The 19,898-nt window shown below is 52.4% G+C and overlaps 1 protein-coding gene across 1 annotated transcript in view; it reads right to left on the bottom strand.

The window, feature by feature from the left end:
- Nucleotides 1-19,196, bottom strand: part of SULT2B1 (sulfotransferase family 2B member 1) — a 47,857-nt gene extending 28,661 nt beyond the window's left edge. The window contains exon 1 of the mRNA XM_025366729.1: nt 18,957-19,196. Coding sequence (XP_025222514.1) covers nt 18,957-19,027 — 71 coding nt within the window. The 5' untranslated portion in view covers nt 19,028-19,196. The remainder of the gene's footprint in view (nt 1-18,956) is intronic.
- Between the last annotated feature and the right edge of the window lie 702 nt (nt 19,197-19,898).

Here is a 19,898-nt window from a genome sequence, read left to right as displayed (position 1 = left end):
GTGGCTCACGCCTCTTGTCCTCCACTTTTTCAAGCCTTTGCTCCAATGTCACCCCTTATCATGAGGGCTACCCCGGAGCATCCTGTTTACAGCTAGACCCCCTGCACCCCTTTCCCCTGCTCTGCCTACCATCACACCTGTCACTCCTGAGCTGCTCTACAGTTGACAGATGACACTGATGGCTTACTGACCATCTTCTCCGCTTGCATGTAAGCTCCATGAACCTGGGAATTTAAACAAATTTGGGTTTTTTTTTTTTTGTTCTGTCTTGTTTGCCAATGTACCTAAAGCACTCTCAGCAGAGCCTGGCACCAGGGAGGTGCTTGTCAATATTTATTGAAGGACCCAGGCAGGAGGATCGCTTGAAGCCAGGAATTCAAGACCAGCCTGGGCAAACTGGGTGCAGTGGCTCACGCCTGTAATCCCAGCAGTTTGGGAGGCCGAGGTGGGTAGATCACCTGAGGTCAGGAGTTCGAGACCAGCCTGGCCAACATGGCAAAACCCTGTCTCTAATAAAACACAAAAATTAGCTGGGTGTGGTGGTGTGCGCCTGTAATCCCAGCTATTCGGGAGGCTGAGGCAGGAGAATCACTTGAACCTGGGTGGTGGAGGTTGCAGTGAGCCCAGATCACGCCATTGCACTCCAGCCTGAGCAACAATAGTGAAACTCCGTCTCAGGAAAGAAACAAAACAAAACAAAAAAACAAACCAGCGGTACCCACAGACACAGGGAAGGGTCTTTCAGGCATTGCGCTGGGTGAAAGAGCCAGACTTGGACGGTAAAGTCTGTGTAGTTCCATCTCTGTGGCTGTGGTTGGCCAAATCACAGCCTCCAATGATGTTCTCGTCCTAATCCTTGAAATCTGAGACTGTGTTCCAAAGTGGCCAAACGGACTTTGCAGATGTGATTAACAGTCTTCATGAGGTGGCTCATGCCTCTAATTCCAACACTTTAGGAGGCCGAGACGGGTGGATCACTTGACATCAGGAGTCTGAGACCAGCTTGGGCAATATGGTGAAACCCCATCTCTACTAAAAATACAAAATTAACCAGGCGTAGTGGCGCATTCCTGTAATCCCAGCTACTCAGGAACCTGAGGCAGGAGAATCACTTTAACCTGGGAGGCGAGGGTTGAAGTGAGCTGGGATCGCGTCACTGCACTCCAGCCTGGGTGACAGAGTGAGTCTGTGTCTCAGAAAAAAAGAAAAAAAAAAAAAAAAACTTGAGGCCAGGCATGGTGGCTCATGCCTGTAATCCCAACACTTTGGGAGGCTAAGATGGGAGGATTGCTTGAGGCCAGGAGTTCAAGACCAACCTGGGCTACACAGAGCAAGACCCCAATCTCTTTAAAAAAATGAGAAAAAAAGAAAGAAAACTGCTGGGCTCAAGCGATCCTCCCACCTCAGCCCCCTAAAGTGCTGGGATTACAGGTGTCACTGAGACCAGTGGGTTGCAATGTTAGATAAAAATTTATCTAAAATGTACCTAATATTTAATCTTAATTTTGTCATTTATCTAAATGCTAAACGCTGCTAGAACGGCGGCGTTAGGGAGGCCCCTCTGGGAACCGGACATCTGAGCAAAGACTGAAGGTAGCGAGAGAGGAGGGAGCGGTGTGTGGGGATCAGAAGGAAGAGTGCGCGCAAAGGAAGTGAGCAGTGGGCTGCGGGGATTCTGGGGTCTGAGTGGGGCTGGAGCTGGGGGGCCCTGAGCGGCCCACCCTTCCAGGAATGCAATCCGACAGCAGGCGGGGTTTCTCAGCAGCCCTGGCACACGGTTTCGCTGACTCACTGCCGGCGCCTGTGATCAACTCGCCTTTGGAGAGAGAGCATTGCCAAGACCCCCCCACCAGCCTGAGCTGGGTTCAATGCGCCTCACTCCCAGGACGCGCCGAGCAGTATCCCGGCATCCTGCCCCGCCTCTGTCCGGGCTGTTCTCCCCACCAGGCTCGCCCTCACTCATCTCCGGACAGGCTTGCATTTGGAGCCCATCTGGGCAGGCGTCCCCAGCTCAACCTCTCAGCAGGATGACTCACCCTTGGCCATGGCTCAGAGAGACTCTCTCGGCAGAAGTGTGATTGGCATAACCTCTTAGGGAGATTTACAGGATTCAAGGCCAGCTCCTTCTCCATCTTCAGGGCTTGGGTCTTCCCTGACCGCCTTGGCTAAAGCAAGAAACCTCCCACCTTGTGCACTTTACTGCCCATCTCCACATCCTGCTGGCCTCTTTTGCAGCCCCTTTTAATAGTGTTTTTTTTTGTTTGTTTGTTTTGTTTTTTTTTTTTTTTGAGACAGAGTCTCACTCTGTTGTGCAGGCTGGAGTGCAGTGGCTCGATCTTGGCTTACTACACCCTTGACCTCCACCCTTGAGCTCCTGGGCTCAAGCGATCCTCCCACCTCAGTTTCCCCAGTAACTGGGACTACAGGTGTATGCCACCACATTCAGCTAATTTTTTAATTTTTTGTAGAGACAGGGGTCTCGCTATGTTGCCCAGACTGGTTTTGAACTCCTGGGCTCATGGGATTCTCCTGCCTTGGCCTCCCAAAGTGCTGGGATTACAGGCATGAGCCACCGTGCCCTGCTTATTTTTATTTTTTTGGATACAGGGCCTTGCTCTGTTGCTCAGGCTGGAGTGCAGTGATGCAGTCATAGCTTTCTGCAGCCTCAATCTCCCAGGCTCAAGTGATTTTCCTGCCTCAGCTCAGCCTCCTGAGTAGCTGGGACTACAGGCATACACCACCACACCTGGCTAATATTTACATTTTTTGTAGAGATAGAGTCTCACCGTGTTGCTCAGGTTGGTCTTGAACTCCTGGACTCAAGTGACCCTCCCACCTCAGCCTCCCAGAGTGCTGGGGTTACAGGCATGAGCCACCGCACCTGGTCTGTTGCCTTCTTTTTTTTTTTTTTTTTTTGAGACAGAGTCTGGCTCTGTCGCCCAGGCTGGAGTGCAGTGGCCGGATCTCAGCTCACTGCAAGCTCCGCCTCCTGGGTTCACGCCATTCTCCCACCTCAGCCTCCCGAGTAGCTGGGACCACAGGCGCCCGCCACCTCGCCCGGCTAATTTTTTTTTTGTATTTTTTAGTAGAGACGGGGTTTCACTGTGTTAGCCAGCATGGTCTCGATCTCCTGACCTCGTGATCCGCCCATCTCGGCCTCCCAAAGTGCTGGGATTACAGGCTTGAGCCACCGCGCCCGGCCTGTTGCCTTCTTTAAATCTGCCTTCCCCACTAGCAGGAGAGCTAGGAGGTGGCAGAAATTTTCCCTGTGCCATGTCCTACCTCAAAAGCCAATATCTGACCATGGGTAACACTGTGTTCTTTTTTTTTTTTTTTTTTTTATTGAGACAGAGTCTCGCTCTGTCGCCCAGTCATGATCTTGGCTCACTGCAACCTGCCTTCTGGGTTCAAGCGATTACTCCTGCCTTAGATTCCCGAGTAGCTGAGATTACAGGCATGCATCACCACGCCTGGCTAATTTTTGTATTTTTAGTAGAGACGGGATTTCACCATGTTGGTCAGGCTGGTCTCAAACTCCTGACCTTGTGATCTGCCCGTCTTGGCCTCCCAAAGTGCTGGGATTACAAGCGTGAGCCACCGCGCCTGGTTAAACACTGTGTTCTATTTGCCAGATCCCCAAATGAACCTGACCTCCTAGAAATGTAAGGAATAGACAGATGCCCTTGAGGAAGCGCACAGTGAAACATATCCCAGGGCGATAATGGCGATGATGTTCCAAGAAGGGCCAGAAGCAATAGAGGACGGGGTAAATGAGTCCAGACCGGAGACACGCTGGAATTCAGCCACTCAAAAAGGAGTTTACAGCTCAACAGGGACCTGGGTTATACATACATCTCTCTCTCTCTCTCTCTCTGTCTCTCTTTCTCTCTCTTTGAGACAAAGTCTTGCTCTATCGCCCTGGTTGGAGAGTAGTGACACAGTCACGGCTCTCTGCAAACACCACTTTCCAGGTTCAAGCAATTCTCATGTCTCAGCCTCCCAAGTAGCTGGGATTACAGGTGTGTGCCAACACGTCCCTCTAATTTTTTTTTTTTTTTTTGACAGTCTCGCTCTGTCACCAAAACTGGAGTGCAGTGGTGCAATCTTGGCTCACTGCAACATCCGCCTCCCGGGTTGAAGTGATTCTCCCATCTCAGCCTCCCAACTAGCTGGGATTACAGGAGCACGCTGCCACGCCCAGCTAATTCTTTGTATTTTAGTAGAGACGGGGTTTTACCATGTTGCCCACGCTAGTCTGGAACTCCTGAGCTCAGGCAATCCACCCACCTCGGCCTCCCAAAGTGCTAGAATTACAGGTGTGAGCCACCACGCCTGGCATGTCCCTCTAATTTTTGTATTTTTAGTAGAGATGGGGTTTTGCCATGTTGGCCAGGATGGTCTCGAACTCCTGGCCTCAAGCAATCCACCAGCCTTGGCCTCCCAAAGTGCTGGATTTACAGGCATGAGCCATCGCGCCCAGCCATACATGTATTTCTCAAAATGAGCACACTTGAGGCTGGGTGCGGTGGCTCGTGCCTGTGATCCCAGCATTTTGGGAGCCCAAGGTGGGAAGATCATTTCAGCCTAGGAGTTTGAGACCAGCCTGGACAACATAGTGAGACTCCATCTCTACAAATAACAATTAAAAAAATTAGGCCGGGTGCGGTGGCTCATGCCTGCAATCCCAGCACTTTGGGAAGCCGAGGCGGGCAGATCACGAGGTCAGGAGTTTGACACCAGGAGTTCAAGACCAGCCTGGCCAACAGAGTGAAACCCCGTCTCTACTAAAAATACAAAAATAGCTGGACGTGGTGGCACATGCCTGCAGTCTCAGCTACTTGGGAGGCTGAGGTGGGAGAATTGCTTGAACCCAGGAGGTGGAGGTTGCAGTGAGCCAAGACCATGCCACTGCTGCACTCCAGGTAACAGAGTAAGACTCCAATCTAAAAAAAAAAAAAAATTAGCCTGGTGTGGTGGCATGTGCCTGTTCTCTCAGCTACTTGGGAGGCTGAAGTGGAAGGATTGTCTGAGCTGGGGAGGTCAAGACTTCAGTGAGGGCCGGGCGTCGTGGCTCACGCCTGTAATCCCAGCACTTTGGGAGGCCGAGATGGGCGGATCACAAGGTCAGGAGATCGAGACCATCCTGACTAACACGGTGAAACCCCGTCTCTACTAAAAATACAAAACAGCCGGGCGCTGTGGCGGGCGCCTGTAGTCCCAGCTACACGGGAGGCTGAGGCAGGAGAACAGCGTGAACCCGGGAGGCGGAGCTTGCAGTGAGCTGAGATCCGGCCACTGCACCCCAGCCTGGGCGACTGAGCGAGACTCCGTCTCAAAAAAAAAAAAAAAAAAAAAAAGACTTCAGTGAGCTGTGGTTGTACCACTTAGGTGACAGGGCAAGATCCTGTCTCAAAAACAAACACACACACACACAAAAACAGTAGTACACTTTAGATTTGCATGGTTTACTGTAGGTAAACTTTTATTTAAAAAACAAAAAACAAAACAAAAAAAAACACTGGCCGGAAGCAGTGGCTCACATCTGTAATCCCAGCATTTTGGGAGGCCGAGGCAGGCAGATCGCCAGAGGTGAGGAGTTTGAGACCAGCCTGGCCAACAGAGCGAAACCCCATCTTACTAAAAATGCAAAAATTAGCCGGGCGTGGTGGTTGGCACCTGTAATCCCAGCTACTTGGGAGGCTGAGGCAGGAGAATTGATTGAACCTGGGAGGCAGAGGTTGCAGTGAGCCAAAATCTAGCCTTTGCACTTCAGCCTAGGTGACAGAGGGAGATTCTCTCTCTCTCTCGCTCTCTCTCTCTCACACACACACACACACACACACACACACCCATAAACAAATATTGAAGTAGTTAATAATATGCAGCCCTGGAATGTTTAGGGTGAAACATTCAGATGTCTGTAATTTACTTTGAAATGCATCAAAAGTAAGGATTAGGCTGGGTGCCGTGACTCACGCCTGTAATCCTAACACTTTGGGAGGCCTATGCAGGTGGATCACCTGAGGTCAGGAGTTTGAGACCAGCCTGTTTAACATGGCGAAACCCTGTCCCTACTAAAAAACCAAAAATTAGGACGGGAGCAGTGGCTTACGCCTGTAATACCAGCACTTTGGGAGGCTGAGGCAGGTGGATCACCAGGCCAGGTATTCAAGACCAGCCTGACCAATATGGTGAAACACTGTCTATACTAAAAATACAAAAATTAGCCGGGTGTGGTGGTGCAAACCTGTAATCTCAGCTACTTGGGAGGCTGAGGCAGGAGAATCGCTTGAACCTGGGAGTCAGTGGTTGCAGTGAGCCTAGATCTCGCCACTGCACTCCAGCCTGGGTGACAGAGTGAAATCTCATCTCAAAACAACAACCGCCGGGCGCGGTGGCTCAAGCCTGTAATCCCAGCACTTTGGGAGGCCGAGACGGGCGGATCACGAGGTCAGGAGATCGAGACCATCCTGGCTAACACGGTGAAACCCCGTCTCTACTAAAAATTACAAAAAACTAGCTGGGCGTGGTGGCGGGTGCCTGTAGTCCCAGCTACTTGGCAGGCTGAGGCAGGAGAATGGCGTGAACCCAGGAGGTGGAGCTTGCAGTGAGCTGAGATCCGACCATTGCACTCCAGCCTGGGCGGCACAGCGAGACTCCGTCTCAAAAAAAAAAAAAAAAAAACAACAACAACCACAAAACCACCACTACCACCACAACAACAACAACAAAAAAAGCCAGAAGGATTGATACATGGCTAGAGGGATGCAAAGATCTGTGACAAAACAAGTACTATACAATAAAATTTCAGTGTATCCTGAGAGGGACACTGTAAAAAAGAAAAAAGATTTTAAAAATGTTAAAACCCCCAAATTTTAGTGGTGGTGGGTATAGGGGTGTTCACGGGGTAATCCTTCCATTGTTCTTGTAAGTTTCGAAAAATTTCATAATAAAAGGTTGGGAGAAGGAGGTGGCATTTATTTGGCAAGATGTCTGACGTTACAAAGAACGGAAAAGCAAGGGTGGAGACAGATAGAAAGTCGTATCTTAGTTATGTAAAAAAGTAATCCGGGCACAGTGGCTCACACTTGTAATTGCAGCACTTTGGGAGGCTGAGGTGGGAGGATTGCTTGAGCCTAGGAGTTCTAAACTGCGGTGATCCATGATGGGGCCACTGCACCTTTTGAGATGGAGTCTCACTCTGTCGCCCAGGCTGGAGTGCAGCACTGCCATCTTGGCTCACTGCAACCTCCGCCTCCCAGGTTCAAGCAACTCTCCTGCCTCAGTCTCCAGACTAACTGGGATTACAGGTGCCCACCACCACACCTGGCTGATTTTTGTATGTGTGTGTGTGTTTTTTTTTTTTAGACGGAGTTTCATTCTTGTCACTCAGGCTGGAGTGCAATGGCACGATCTTGGCTCACCGCAACCTCCGCCTCCCGGGTTCAAGCGATTCTCCTGCCTCAGCCTCCTGAGTAGCTGGGATTACAGGCATGTGCCATCACACCCGGCTAATTTTTGTATTTTTAATAGAAATGCGGTCTCGCCATGTTGGTCAGGCTGGTCTTGAACTCCTGGCCTCAAGTGATCCACCCGCCTCAGCCTCCCAAAGTGCTGGGATTACAAGCGTGAGCCATGGCGCCTACGCCCCGGACTGCATCTTGTCTCAATCAGTCCCTGCCCTGTCCCCAGAGGCCACCCCTCCACCTCCCCCACCGCACAGATTGTGTCAACTCTATCTTACATGCTCTGGACCTGTCATCTTACAGAAGAGGCTCTTTGGTGTCTTGGTTGTTTTTGCCTAGCATAATGTTTCTGACATTTTCCGTGTCTGTGTGTACATTAGAGCTTGTTCCCGTTTGCGGCTGAGTAGAATTCCACTGCATAAATAAATCACAATGTGTTGATCCAGTCCTCTGTTAATGGACACCTGGGTGGTTTCCAGGTCAGGCTATTACTCCCAAAGCCACCACAGCTGTTCCTGTCTTTGTGGGAACCTGCGTTCTCATTTCTCTCGGGCAAATAACTAGGAACAGAATTGCTAGGTCACAGAGTGGATATCATATGATTTGCATTGTAGTAGCTGTAAAGTAGGTTTTAAGATCTGATAGGAGGCTGGGTGCAGTGGCGCATGCCCCTGTCATCCTACCACTTTGGGAAGTCAAAGCGGGAGAATGGCTTGAGCCCAGGAGTTCAAAATCAGCCTGGGCAACATAGTGAGACTCTGTCTCCACAAAAAATCTATTTTAATAAAATTTTATATTAAAAAATATATAATACATTTTTATCTCAAGCCTGTAATCCCAGCACTTTGGGAGGCCGAGACGGGCGGATCACGAGGTCAGGAGATTGAGACCATCCTGGCTAACACGGTGAAACCCCGTCTCTACTAAAAAATACGAAAAACTAGCCGGGCGAGGTGGCGGGTGCCTGTAGTCCCAGCTACTCGGGAGGCTGAGGCAGGAGAATGGCGTGAACCCGGGAGGCGGAGCTTGCAGTGAGCCGAGATTCGGCCACTGCACTCCAGCCCGGGCGACAGAGCAAAACTCCGTCTCAAACAAACAAACAAACAAACAAACAAACAAAAAAAGATCTGATAGGGAAAGTTCCCCCTTCACTTTTTTCTTTTCTTTCCAATTCCTGCACACTTGAAGTCTATATAAATATCGGCTGGTCACGGTGGCTCACACCTGTAATCCCAGCACTTTGGGAGGCCGAGGCAGGTGGATCCCTTGAGGTTGGGAGTTCAAGACAAGCCTGATCAACATGGTGAAACCCTGTCTCTGCTAAAAATACAAAAATTAGCTGGGTATGGTGGTGCATGCCTGTAATCCCAGCTACTTGGGAGGCTGAGGCAAGAGAATTGCTTGAACCTGGGAGGCGGAGGTTGCATTAAGCTGAGATCGTGCCACTGTACGCCAGCCTGGGTGAGGATGTGAGACTCTGTCTCAAAAAAAAAATAAAGTCTGTATAAATATCGTATATATCCTCAAAACAGGTAAAACTGTGATCTATAAATAATAAAATAATAATAAAAATCGGGCCGGGCGCGGTGGCTCAAGCCTGTAATCCCAGCACTTTGGGAGGCCGAGACGGGCGGATCACGAGGTCAGGAGATCGAGACCATCCTGACTAACACGGTGAAACCCCGTCTCTACTAAAAATACAAAAATTAGCCTGGCGAGGTGGCGGGCGCCTGTAGTCCCAGCTACTCTGGAGGCTGAGGCAGGAGAATGGCATAAACCCAGGGGGGCGGAGCTTGCAGTGAGCCGAGATCGCGCTACTGCACTCCAGCCTGGGGCACAGAGCAAGACTCCGTCTCAAAAAAAAAAAAAATAATAATGATAATAATAATAATAAAAATCTATATAAATATTCATATGATTTTTTATTTTTATTTATTTACCTCCCAAGTAGCTGGGATGACAGGCACACTCTACCACACCCGGCTAAATTTTTTGTATTTTAGTAGAAACGGGGTTTCATCATGTTGTTCAGGCTGATCTCAAACACCTGACCTCAAGTGATTCTCCTGCCTCGGCCTCCCAGAGTTCTGGGATTACAGGTGTAAGCCCCTGGGCCCGGCTAATTTTTGTGTTTTTAGTAGAGATGGGGTTTCGCCATGTTGACCAGGCTGGTCTTGAACTCCCGACCTCAGGTGATCCGCCTGCCTCGGCCTCCCAAAGTTCTGGGATTACAGGCGTGAGTCACTGCGCCCAGCCAAGGCCCATTTTGGAGAAGAGGAGAGTGGGGCTCCGGGATGGAGAGCATCTTTCACCCACATCTGCCTGATGGAGCACACACCTTCGGTTCGAGGTCCCTGGCTCTGTCCCTGGAAGCCTGGCGGTCTCACCACAGGCCCTGCCCCTCCGAGTCCCGCTCTAGCTGGGCTGCCAGTATTGTTCCGTTCTCACTGTCCAGTTTGGCTTGTTCCCTGAGTGTGGAATGCTCCACCACACCGTGGAACCGCACCCTGCGCGACACCTTTCGCCTGGGGCACTTCACTTTTTTCTCTCCTCCTTGCTCTCAAACGCCTCCTCGCTCTCTCCCTTCCAGCATACCTTTATTATTTATTTATTTATTGTATCTTAATTAATTTTATTTATTTATTTATTTATTTATTTATTTATTTATTTATTTTGAGACAGAGTTTTGCTCTTGTTGCCCAGGCTGGAGTGCAATGGCGTGATCTCGGCTCACTGCAACCTCCGCCTCCCGGGTTCAAGCGAGTCTCCTGCCTCAGCCTCCGGAGTAGTCTGGGATTACAGACATGCACCACCACGACCGGCTAAATTTCTATTTTCAGTAGGACAGGGTTTCTCCATGTTGGTCAGGCTGGTCTGGAACTCCCAACCTCAGGGGATCCACCTGTCTCAGCCTCCCAAAGTGCTGGGATTACAGGCATGAGCCACCGCACAGGGCCGGAATTTATTTTTTTGAGACAAGGTCTTGCTCTGTCTCCCAAGCTGGAGTGCAGAGGTGCGATCTCAGCCCCATTGCAACCTCTGCCTCTTGGGTTCAAACAATCCTCCTGCCTTAGCCTCCCAAGTAGCTGGGATTACAGGTGCCCACCACCACATCTGGCTAATTTTTATTTTTTTAATTTTTGAGACGGAGTTTTGCTCTTGTTGCCCAGACTGGAGTGCAATGGCGGGATCTCAGCTCACTGCAACCTCCACCTCCCGGGTTCAAGTGATAGGCTCACTTCGGCCTCCCAAAGTGCTGGGATTACAGACGTGAGCCACCATGGCTGACCTAATTTCTGTATTTTTACTAGAGATGGGGTTTCACCATGTTGGCCAGGCTGGTCTCGAACTCCTGACCTCAAGGGATCCACCCGTCTCGGCCTCTCAAAGTGCTGGGATTACATGAGCCACCATGCCCAGCCTCAGTGACAATTTTTGAAATTGAGTGTATGTGGAAATGCTATTTCAGATAGATTAGATATGTGTTTAAAATTAATTTCACTTGTTTCTTTTATGTTTTTTAAAAAACGTGGCTACGAGAAAATGTTTTCCTATGGGCTCGTGGTATATATCTATGGAGGGTGGCCAGAGTCATGGAAACCACAGGGGGTGACAAGGCCCCCAGAGAAGAAATGGCCACTGAGGGGCAGCCTCTGACTGCAGTTCCAAGCCCCTGTCGGATTCCTTTCTCTGGCATGAGAGTTATGAGTGGGGCCTCAGTTTTCCCATCTGTAAAACGGGCATTGTAACACTAGGACCACACACGGCTGTTGGGAAGACTGAATGAGCTCCTCCCTACACCGCCCTCAGCACAGGGCCTGGCTCAGGGCAGATGTTCAGGAAGCTCGTCATTATTATCATTCCTCACCTGTCCCCTCCCTCCCTCCCTGGCTCAGCAGCGGTCCCAGAAACTGGGGAAGGAGGAAAGAGAGAAACAGCACAAACGCTGAGTCAGCCGTGAGCCCCGGTCAAGCCCTTCCCCAGTCATTGCCCGTTTCACAGACGCTCAGCCCTCAGGGCAGTCCTGTCTACCAGGAGGGTCCCAGCTCCTGAGCCACAGAGGCGGTGTTCGAACCTGGGACTGCCTTCCTGTGGGCATTCTTCTTTTCTTTTTAATTTTTTTTTAAAGGGAGATGAGGGTTTGCTATGTTGCCCAGGCTGGTCTTGAACTCCTGGCCTCAAGCAATCCTCCCGCCTCGGCCTCCCAAAGTGTTGGGATTACAGGCGTGAGCTGTGGCACCTGGTCCCTGCATGCATTCTTGCCTGCGGTGTCAGGGTCCCCACTTTCCCAGATCCTTGGGGCTCTGGTCCCCGTGTAAGTAGCCGGCCACACCTGTCTTAGGGCCTCCACTCCAGGCCTCCTGGCAAGGCTAGGGTCTCCCTTCTCGGCCTGGCATTTATTTCATGTCATGGGTGACCCACTGGGTCCCACAGTTCCTCCTCCAGACCCTCCAGGTGGCAAACTGGGCTGCTCGGTTCTTTCCAAATGAGTCCTGAACTCAGCTGGCCAACATGGAGAAACCCTGTCTCTATCAAAAACACAAAAATTAGCTGGGTATGGTGGCACAGGCCTGTAATCCCAGTTACTTGGGAGGCTGAAGCAAGAGAATCGCTTGAACCCAGGAGCCGCAGGTTGCAGTGAGCTAAAATCGTGCCACTGCACTCTAGCGTGGGGGACAGAGCAAAACTCTGTCTCCAAAACAAAACAAAACAAAACAAAAAACAAAACCAAATGGATCCTGAACTCTGAACGTCCCCACTTCTCAGCCTTTCCTCTGCCGGTCCCTACGCAGGCCCGCCAGGCACAACTGCCACCCCCCACCCCAAAGAGCGAGTGGAAAGGAAAACGCATCCTGTCCCTCACTCCTCAAGCCTGAGTCAGGGGCTGGGGGGAGAAGGAGGGAACCGTGAGCATCTTTTTCCACTTCTCCCCAAGTCCCCGCATCCGCTAGTGCCGGCCCCAAAGCCCCTCTCCCTAGTCTGCCTGCCCAAATTTCACCCAGCGGGGAGGCAATGTCTTATTATTTCTTAATTGTTTGAAACCTCTTGATCAGCCCCTGTCTCAGAAAAAGCAGCTTCAGGGTGCGATGGCTCACTCCTGTAATCCCAGCACTTTGGGAGGCCGAGGCGAGTGGATCACCTGAGGTCAGGAGTTCGAGACCAGCCTGACCTGTATGGTGAAACACCGTCTTTACTAAAACTACAAAAATTAGCCCGGCATGGTGGCGTGCTCCTGTAGTCCAAGCTACTCCGGAGGCTGAGGCAGGAGAATCGCTTGAACCCGGGAGGTGGAGATTGCAGTGAGCCGAGATGGCGCCACAGAACTCCAGCCCGGGCAACCAGAGCGAAACTCCGTCTCAAAAAAAAAAGAAAAGAAAAGAAAAAAGAAAAAGCAGCCTCATGACTGGCAGGGTTTTGGCCGTAAAATCATTCAAGTGGCTCAGCCCTCCCTAAGGAAGGCGGGACCGGGGTTGAAAAACCAGAGTTGGCTCCTCCTCGCCCCGCCCTCCCCGCCAATAAGAGGCAGAGATGAGACGGTGCCGGCGCCAGGGACTCCCGAGATCAGAGCGAGGGGAGGAGCGGCCATCGCAGCTCTCCTTGGCTGCCCGAGGCGCCCCAGGTCCAAAGGCCGGCGTGGCTTCTCTGGCCTTGACACTCTCCGTAGCCCAGCATGCAGGGAATGCAAAGAAACGCCTGGAACCGCAGAGCGCCGGCTATGCCTCCTGTCTGGGGCTGAGTCTCCCTCCCGGATCTCGCTCCTTCCGGGTCTTGCTCATCCCTAAGTTCCCCATCCAGGGCGTGATACAGTCAGGCTTCCCTGGTTCAAATCCTGGCTACGCCCTGCTTGGCAGCTGTGTGACCCTGGGCAAGTCACTCAACCTCTCTGGGCCTCACCTCTCACAGGGGATGACAGTAGTTAAAGTGGGTTAATCTCAGACCGCTGTGAGGATTAGATGAGGTAGTACAGACAGCACTCAATAGGTTGAGAACAACTTCAAGGATGTTACAGGGATTATAACATCCTGGGCTTGTCAGTCTACTGGCTCTGCAGCCCATCCTGCCTACCGCCTGTGCCAAATGTTTTCCTCTTACGATTTTTTTTAAATTTTTTTAATTGTAATTTTTTTTTTTTTTTTTTTTTTTTTTTGAGACAGAGTTTCACTCTTGTTGCCCAGGCTGGAGTGCAATGGCACGATCTTGGCTCACCGCAACCTCTGCCTCCTGGGTTCAAGCGATTCTCCTGCCTCACCTCCCAAGTAGCTGAGACTACAGGCACCCACCAGCATGCCTGGCTGATTTTTTTTCTATTTTTAGTAGAGAGAGGGTTTCTCCATGTTGGCCAGGCTGTCTCGAACTCTCGATCTGCCCGCCTCGGCCTCCCAAGGTTCTGGGATTACAGGCATGAGCTGTCGCGCCCGGCCTTTTACGATTTTAATTTAGCCCTTATTATCCTTTTTAGTCCTTTTTACATACAAGGCCACATGGAACACATATTAAATTTCTTTTTTCTTTTTTTTTGAGATGGAGTTTCAATCTTGTCACCCAAGCTAGTGTGCAGTAGTGCGATCTCAGCTCACTGCAACCTCTGCCTCCTGGGTTCAAGCAACTCTCCTGCTTCAGCCTCCCGAGTAGCTGGGACTACAGGCAGGCACCTTCACGCCTGGCAAATTTTTGTATTTTTAGTAGAGACAGGGTTTCACCATGTTGGCCAGGCTGGTCTTGAACTCCTGACTTCAAGTGATCTGCCCTCTTCAGCCTCCCAAAGTGCTGGGATTACAGGCATGAGCCACGGAGCCCAATCTCACATATTAAATTTCTAAAGCATAATTTATAACCAACCCCATAAACTAGAACATTCTGAGCGATGCATCTTGCTGATATCTCTGGGCCCCTCCCTGTAGCATCTACTCTTCCCTTGAGCTGCTATCCTGAATTAAATTCTGGTCAATTCCTTGTTTGGTTTTTATTTTATTTTTTTAGAGACAGGGGTCTTGCTGCATTGTCTAGGCTGGAGTGCAGTGGCACGATCTCAGGTCACTGCAACCTCCGCCTCCTGGGTTCAAGCGATTCTCCTGCCACAGCCTCCTGAGTAGCTGGGATTACAGGCGTGCGGCATGACTCTGGCTAATTTTTATATTTTTAGTAGAGACGGGGTTTCACCATGTTGGCCAGGCTGGTGTCGAACTCCTGACCTCAAGTGATCCACCTGCCGCGGCCTCCCAAAGTTCTGGGATTACAGGTGTGAGCCACTGCGCCAGCAACTTTTTTTTTTTTTTTTTTTTTTTAAATCACGTATGTGTGTATTCTGAAAACAATAGTTTCTCTCCCTCCCTCCGGGGTGCTTAAAGAATGAACCATTTGAGAGCCACTCAGATCTGCTTCAGGATGACCCACCACAGGGAGTTTCCACTGCGGCTGCCTCTCTTCGGACCCAGCTGATCCTTACTCTCCTGAAGCCACCTACGTCCCTGTGCCCCAACCATTCCCTCTCCCAGCATGCCCTGCCCCTCCTCCCCGTCTGCTAACCCTGACTCATTCTGGAAGCCCCAGCTCAGAGGTTGCTTAATGGAACCTCCATTCATTCATTCATTCTCGACATCCTTTTCACAAATTTCCCACATTCATTTCCTATCCACGAACAGGCCAATATTTTGGTGCCACGGGGCAGATTTGAAGTTAGACCGGCATGATCAGGGACCTGGAACCTGGGGTGGGTGTCTGCCTGCCTTCTCTCATCCCCCTGGCCAAAAATCCTAAATTGCCTGTGTTGAATCTTAAAGCCTGAGCAGTTTGGCAAAGGAAGGAGAGAGGGCAGAGGTCAGTCCAGGCAAAGGACAGGGCACTGGTGCGTGCAAAGCCCCGAAAGTGGTGAAACCCTGTCTCTACTAAAAATACAAAAATTAGGCCGGGCGCGGTGGCTCATACCTGTAATCCCATCACTTTGGGAGGCTGAGGCGGGCAGATCACCTGAGGTCAGGAGTTTGAGACCAGCCTGGCCAACATGATGAAACCCCGTTTCTACTAAAATATAAAAAATTAGCCAGGCGTGTTAGAGTGTGCCTGTCATCCCAGCTACTCGGGAGGCTGAGGCAGAAGAATTGCCGGGTGACAGAAATCCCAGGTGACAGAGCAAGACTCCGTCTCCAAATAATAATAATAATAATAAATTTAAACACATTTACCTGGGCGTGGTGGCACATGCCTGTAATCCCAGCTACTCCGGAGGCTGAGGCAAGAGAATTGCTTGAACCCAGGAGGCAGAGATTGCAGTCAGTCGAGATTGTGCCACTGCACTCCAGCATGAGCCACAGAGCAAGGCTCTGTCTCAAAAGAGAGAGAGAAAAGATCTCTCTGGGATCCCTGGGGAAGGAGCCAGATAAGCAAAGGCACTGTGGCAGGGAACAGTGTGGCCAGAAGTAATTCGAAGTAATAGAGTAGATAGGCCGGGCACGGTGGCTCGCACCTGTAATCCCAGCACTTTGGGAGACCAAGGTGGGTGGATCACCTGAGGTCAGGAGTCGAGACCAGCCTGGCCAACATGGTGAAACCCTGTCCATACTAAAAGTGTAAAAATTAGCTGGGCGTGGTGGCAGGTGCCTGTAATCCCAGCTACTTGGGAGGCTGAGGCAGGAGAATCACTTAAACCTGGGAGGCCGAGGTTGCAGTGAGCCGAGATCGTGCCACTGCACTCCAGCCTGGACTACAGAGCGAGACTCCATCTCAAAAAAAAAAAATTACCCAGGCGCAGTGGCACGCACCTGTCATCCCAGCTACTCGGGAGGCTAGAACCTCAGAGTGCCTGCTACGCCTCCCATCTGGGCTGAGTCTACCTCCTGAATCTCGCTCCTTCCTGGTCTTGCTCATCATCTCTACATTTCCTGTCCAGCGCATGATACAGTCAGGCTTCCCTGGTTCAAATCTTGGCTGTTCCCTGCTTGGCAGCTGTGTGACCCTAGGCAAGTCACTCAACCTTTCTGGGCCTCATCTCTAACACGGGATGACATCAGAGTGGGTTCATCTCAGATGGCGGTGAGGATTAGATGAGGTAATGCACCTGAACCTAGGAGGCGGAGGTTGCAGTGAGCCAAGATCGTGCCACTGCACTCCAGCCTGGGTGACAGAGCCAGACTCAGTCTCAAAAAAAAAAAAACACACACAAAGTAGTAGAGTAGTTGGAATGCAGGTGAGGAGGCTGGGGGCGGGGTGGGTGAGGGCTGGGCGCTGAGGAATTCACAGGATGGCTGGGAGGAAGGGAGGAGCAGCCTGGGACAGCTGAGGTGGTGTTGGGGGGGAGATGAGGAGGCCTGAGCTGGGGCTGTGGCAACCGAGAGGAAGAACCGGGACAGAGAGTCAGGGGACTGGGGTGGGGATTGGGGACTGACAGGCTGGGGGCGAGCAGAGGGGAAAGTCGGGGCCAGGAGAAGCCCTGTGGATCTGAGCCAGTGATGTGGGGTGAGGGGGGGCATCCCTGAGATGGGCAACCCAGGAGGAGATGGGAATTTGAGGCGGCTGCTGAGTTCAGGGGGATGTGGCGTATCTGAGGGGACCCGAGAGGGGGACACCCAGGAGGAAGCAGGCCCCAGGGGGATGCTCCAGTGGGCTCGCTGGGGAGAGGCACGCTTCCTGGCCTAGGGGATTCCAGAAGAGCCTGGAAGTTTGAGGTCCTAAGGGCACCCCCCAGGGCGCTGCAGCCATTCAGGGCTGGAGGAGTCCTGCAGGGGAGGGCTGTTCTCCCTCACGATGATGAAACCGAGCGTCGCAGAGGGTCAATGACTGAACCAAGGTCACCCACTTAGCGAGCACACTCAGGGCATTTTATGACCAGCTGGCAGGGCCTTAGCAGAGATAAAAAAGGCTCCCAGGTGCCTGGATGGGGTGGGGGTGAGGCCTTCCCAGAGGCGAGCTGGTTTATCTGTTTATCTCTGGAGGGAAGAATTGCAGAGCTCAGAAGGCCTGGATTAGCCAATGTTGAGTACCGAATGCTGGGGCCTCCCTCAAGCAGAACTGGGCCAGCCTGGTCACCGCTCTCAGCCCAGGAGGCCCAGAGACACTAGGAAGCTTGTCTAGGTCACACAGCAATCAGGATTGAACTGCACCTGTCTCTGGAGTCCCAGGCACCCAAGAAGGCCTCTCCATGCCCCAGCTTCTGGCTGAGGGAGGGGAGGGGAGGGCCTGAAACAGTGGAATGAAAGGAGGCAGCCAGGTGCGGTGGCCCACGCCTGTAATCCCAGCACTTTGGGGGGCCGAGGCAGGTGGATCACCTAAGGCCAGGAGTTCAAGAACAGCCTGACCAACATGGTGAAACCCCTTTTCTACCAAAAATACAAAAATAAAATTAGCCAGGCATGGTGGCAGGCTCCTGTAATCCCAGTTACTTGGGAAGCTGAGGCTGGAGAATCACTTGAACCCGGGAGGCGGAGGCTGCAGTGGGCTGAGATTGTGCCATTGCGCTCCAGCCTGGGCAACAAGAGCGAAACTCCGTTTCAAAAAATAAAATAAAATAAAATAAAATAAGAAAGGAATGAGGCAACTGGGCTGAGAACGGGTCTTGGTTGTCCTCCTCCTCACAGCCCACGGTGGCTGGAGGGGTCCAGGCTGCCAGGAAGGTCTCACTTGGCAAGAGTACAAGATACGAGGGATTGCAGATTGTCTCAGCAGTTCGCTGTGTGATATGGGGCAGGCTGCCTGCCCTCTCTGGGCCTCTGCACGCTCACCTGAAAAACGGAGCCACGGGGAGGGGTGTAAAGGGACATCACCAAGGCTGTGAGGAGCAGGAGAAACCACAGGCTCTGGGGTGAGACAGACTGGCTTCAGATTTGCCTCTAGCTTTGTAATTGCGGTCATGTCGCAGTCCCTCCCAGCCTCAGTTTCCCCACCTGGAAAGCAGGTGCTGTCAAAGTGCCTGACTCATCCCCAGGAACAGGGAGTCACGCTGAGCTCACGGAGGTGGGCAGTGCTCTGCCCTAACCACTCTTAGGATACCTGAAGAGTCCAGAGCCTGCCCTCTCAGCCCCAAGCCCCCTAGAACACAGACTCCCTCTGGGACTCAGCGGCGTCCCAGTTTCTCCCATTTCACCCCAAACACCCCCCTTATTTCAGGCTTGCATGGGGTGTCCTGGGCACTACAGGCCGTTGTGTTTCCTGAGCAACTACTGTGCACCAAGCAGTCTGCTCTCTTCCACTCTTCTATCAGGGAGACACGGGGCTTGTGAGCCCCTTTGGCAGACAGAAAAACTGAGGCCCCAAGAGGGACAGGGACACCCCAGGCATCCCCACTGGTGACTCAGCACAGCCGTGTCCTCACTCCCTTCTCAGGAGGGACCTGTACACCACGCTGGATGCCCCAGCCCAGCCCAGCCCCGCCAGCCAAGTCTGGGCTAGGCCTGCCGCCATGGGAGGCTGGAGGCCACCCTTGCCACAGCCTCTGGCTCCCCAAACAGCCACGTCCTCCCCGGGATCTCCTGGCTCCTGCCCAGGTCTGGGCCTCACCTGATTTCCGAGATGTCAGGTTCATAGGTGTCCCACAAGCCCGGGATCTGGGGCTCAGCGGGCCCGTCCATGGCAGGTGGGTGAGGGTGGGGAGGGGAGGACGAGCAGGGAGCAGGCGGCACGGAGGCCAGGTGTGCGCAGCGACAGTGTCTGCCACCTGGGGAGCCCGCCAGGTGCCTACTCCGTGCCCGGCCCAAGGGGAGGGGCAGCACCCAGCCGGTTTTCCCAGCTGCTACCCACGCCTCCGACAGCGGGGAGAGGCCAGAGGGAGTCACCCTGCTCTGAGGGCGGGGAGGAGCAGTGATGGGCACGTCCTGGCGTCTGGTGCTCAGCTGGGGGCAGAGTCCAGGGGGTCAGTGTCAAGCCCACACTGGAACCTTCCGGGCTGGCAGTTCTGGGCCTGCGGGCGCCCACCTGGAGCCCACGTTGCTCATTTGGGAAATGGCGCTGATCTCGCCCATCTCAGCGAGCTCATTCATTCACTCACTCATTCATTCCTTTATTCATTTGAGAAATATTTACTGAGCATCTCCCGTCTGCCCCGCACTGTTCCAAGCACTAGGCCACCGCTGGGGACGGGCGACAGAAACTCGCCTTCACGGGCTGATGCTTAGGGGCACCCTGGAAACACACACAGGGACAGAGGCACAGCCAGGACCACAGCAGCACAGACAGGGCGGGAGCCAGGGAGAGAGGGAGAGGGAGAGGACGGAGCTCGTGGGAGACCGAGACCTAGAGGGGGCTGAGATGCACAGGGGCCAGAGACCTTGAGAGACACAACAGAGATACACAGAGGGCAGAGACAGAGACACACAGAGACCCAGAGGAGAGGAGACAGAGACACACAGGGGCCAGAGACCTTGAGAGACCCAACAGAGATACACGGAGGGCAGAGACAGAGATACACAGAAAGGTCAGGGACAGGGAAAGACACGGATATGA

Source organism: Theropithecus gelada, chromosome 19 (assembly GCF_003255815.1).
Source record: "Theropithecus gelada isolate Dixy chromosome 19, Tgel_1.0, whole genome shotgun sequence".
Lineage (NCBI taxonomy): Eukaryota > Metazoa > Chordata > Mammalia > Primates > Cercopithecidae > Theropithecus > Theropithecus gelada.
This window is presented reverse-complemented; position numbering and strand designations above follow the sequence as displayed.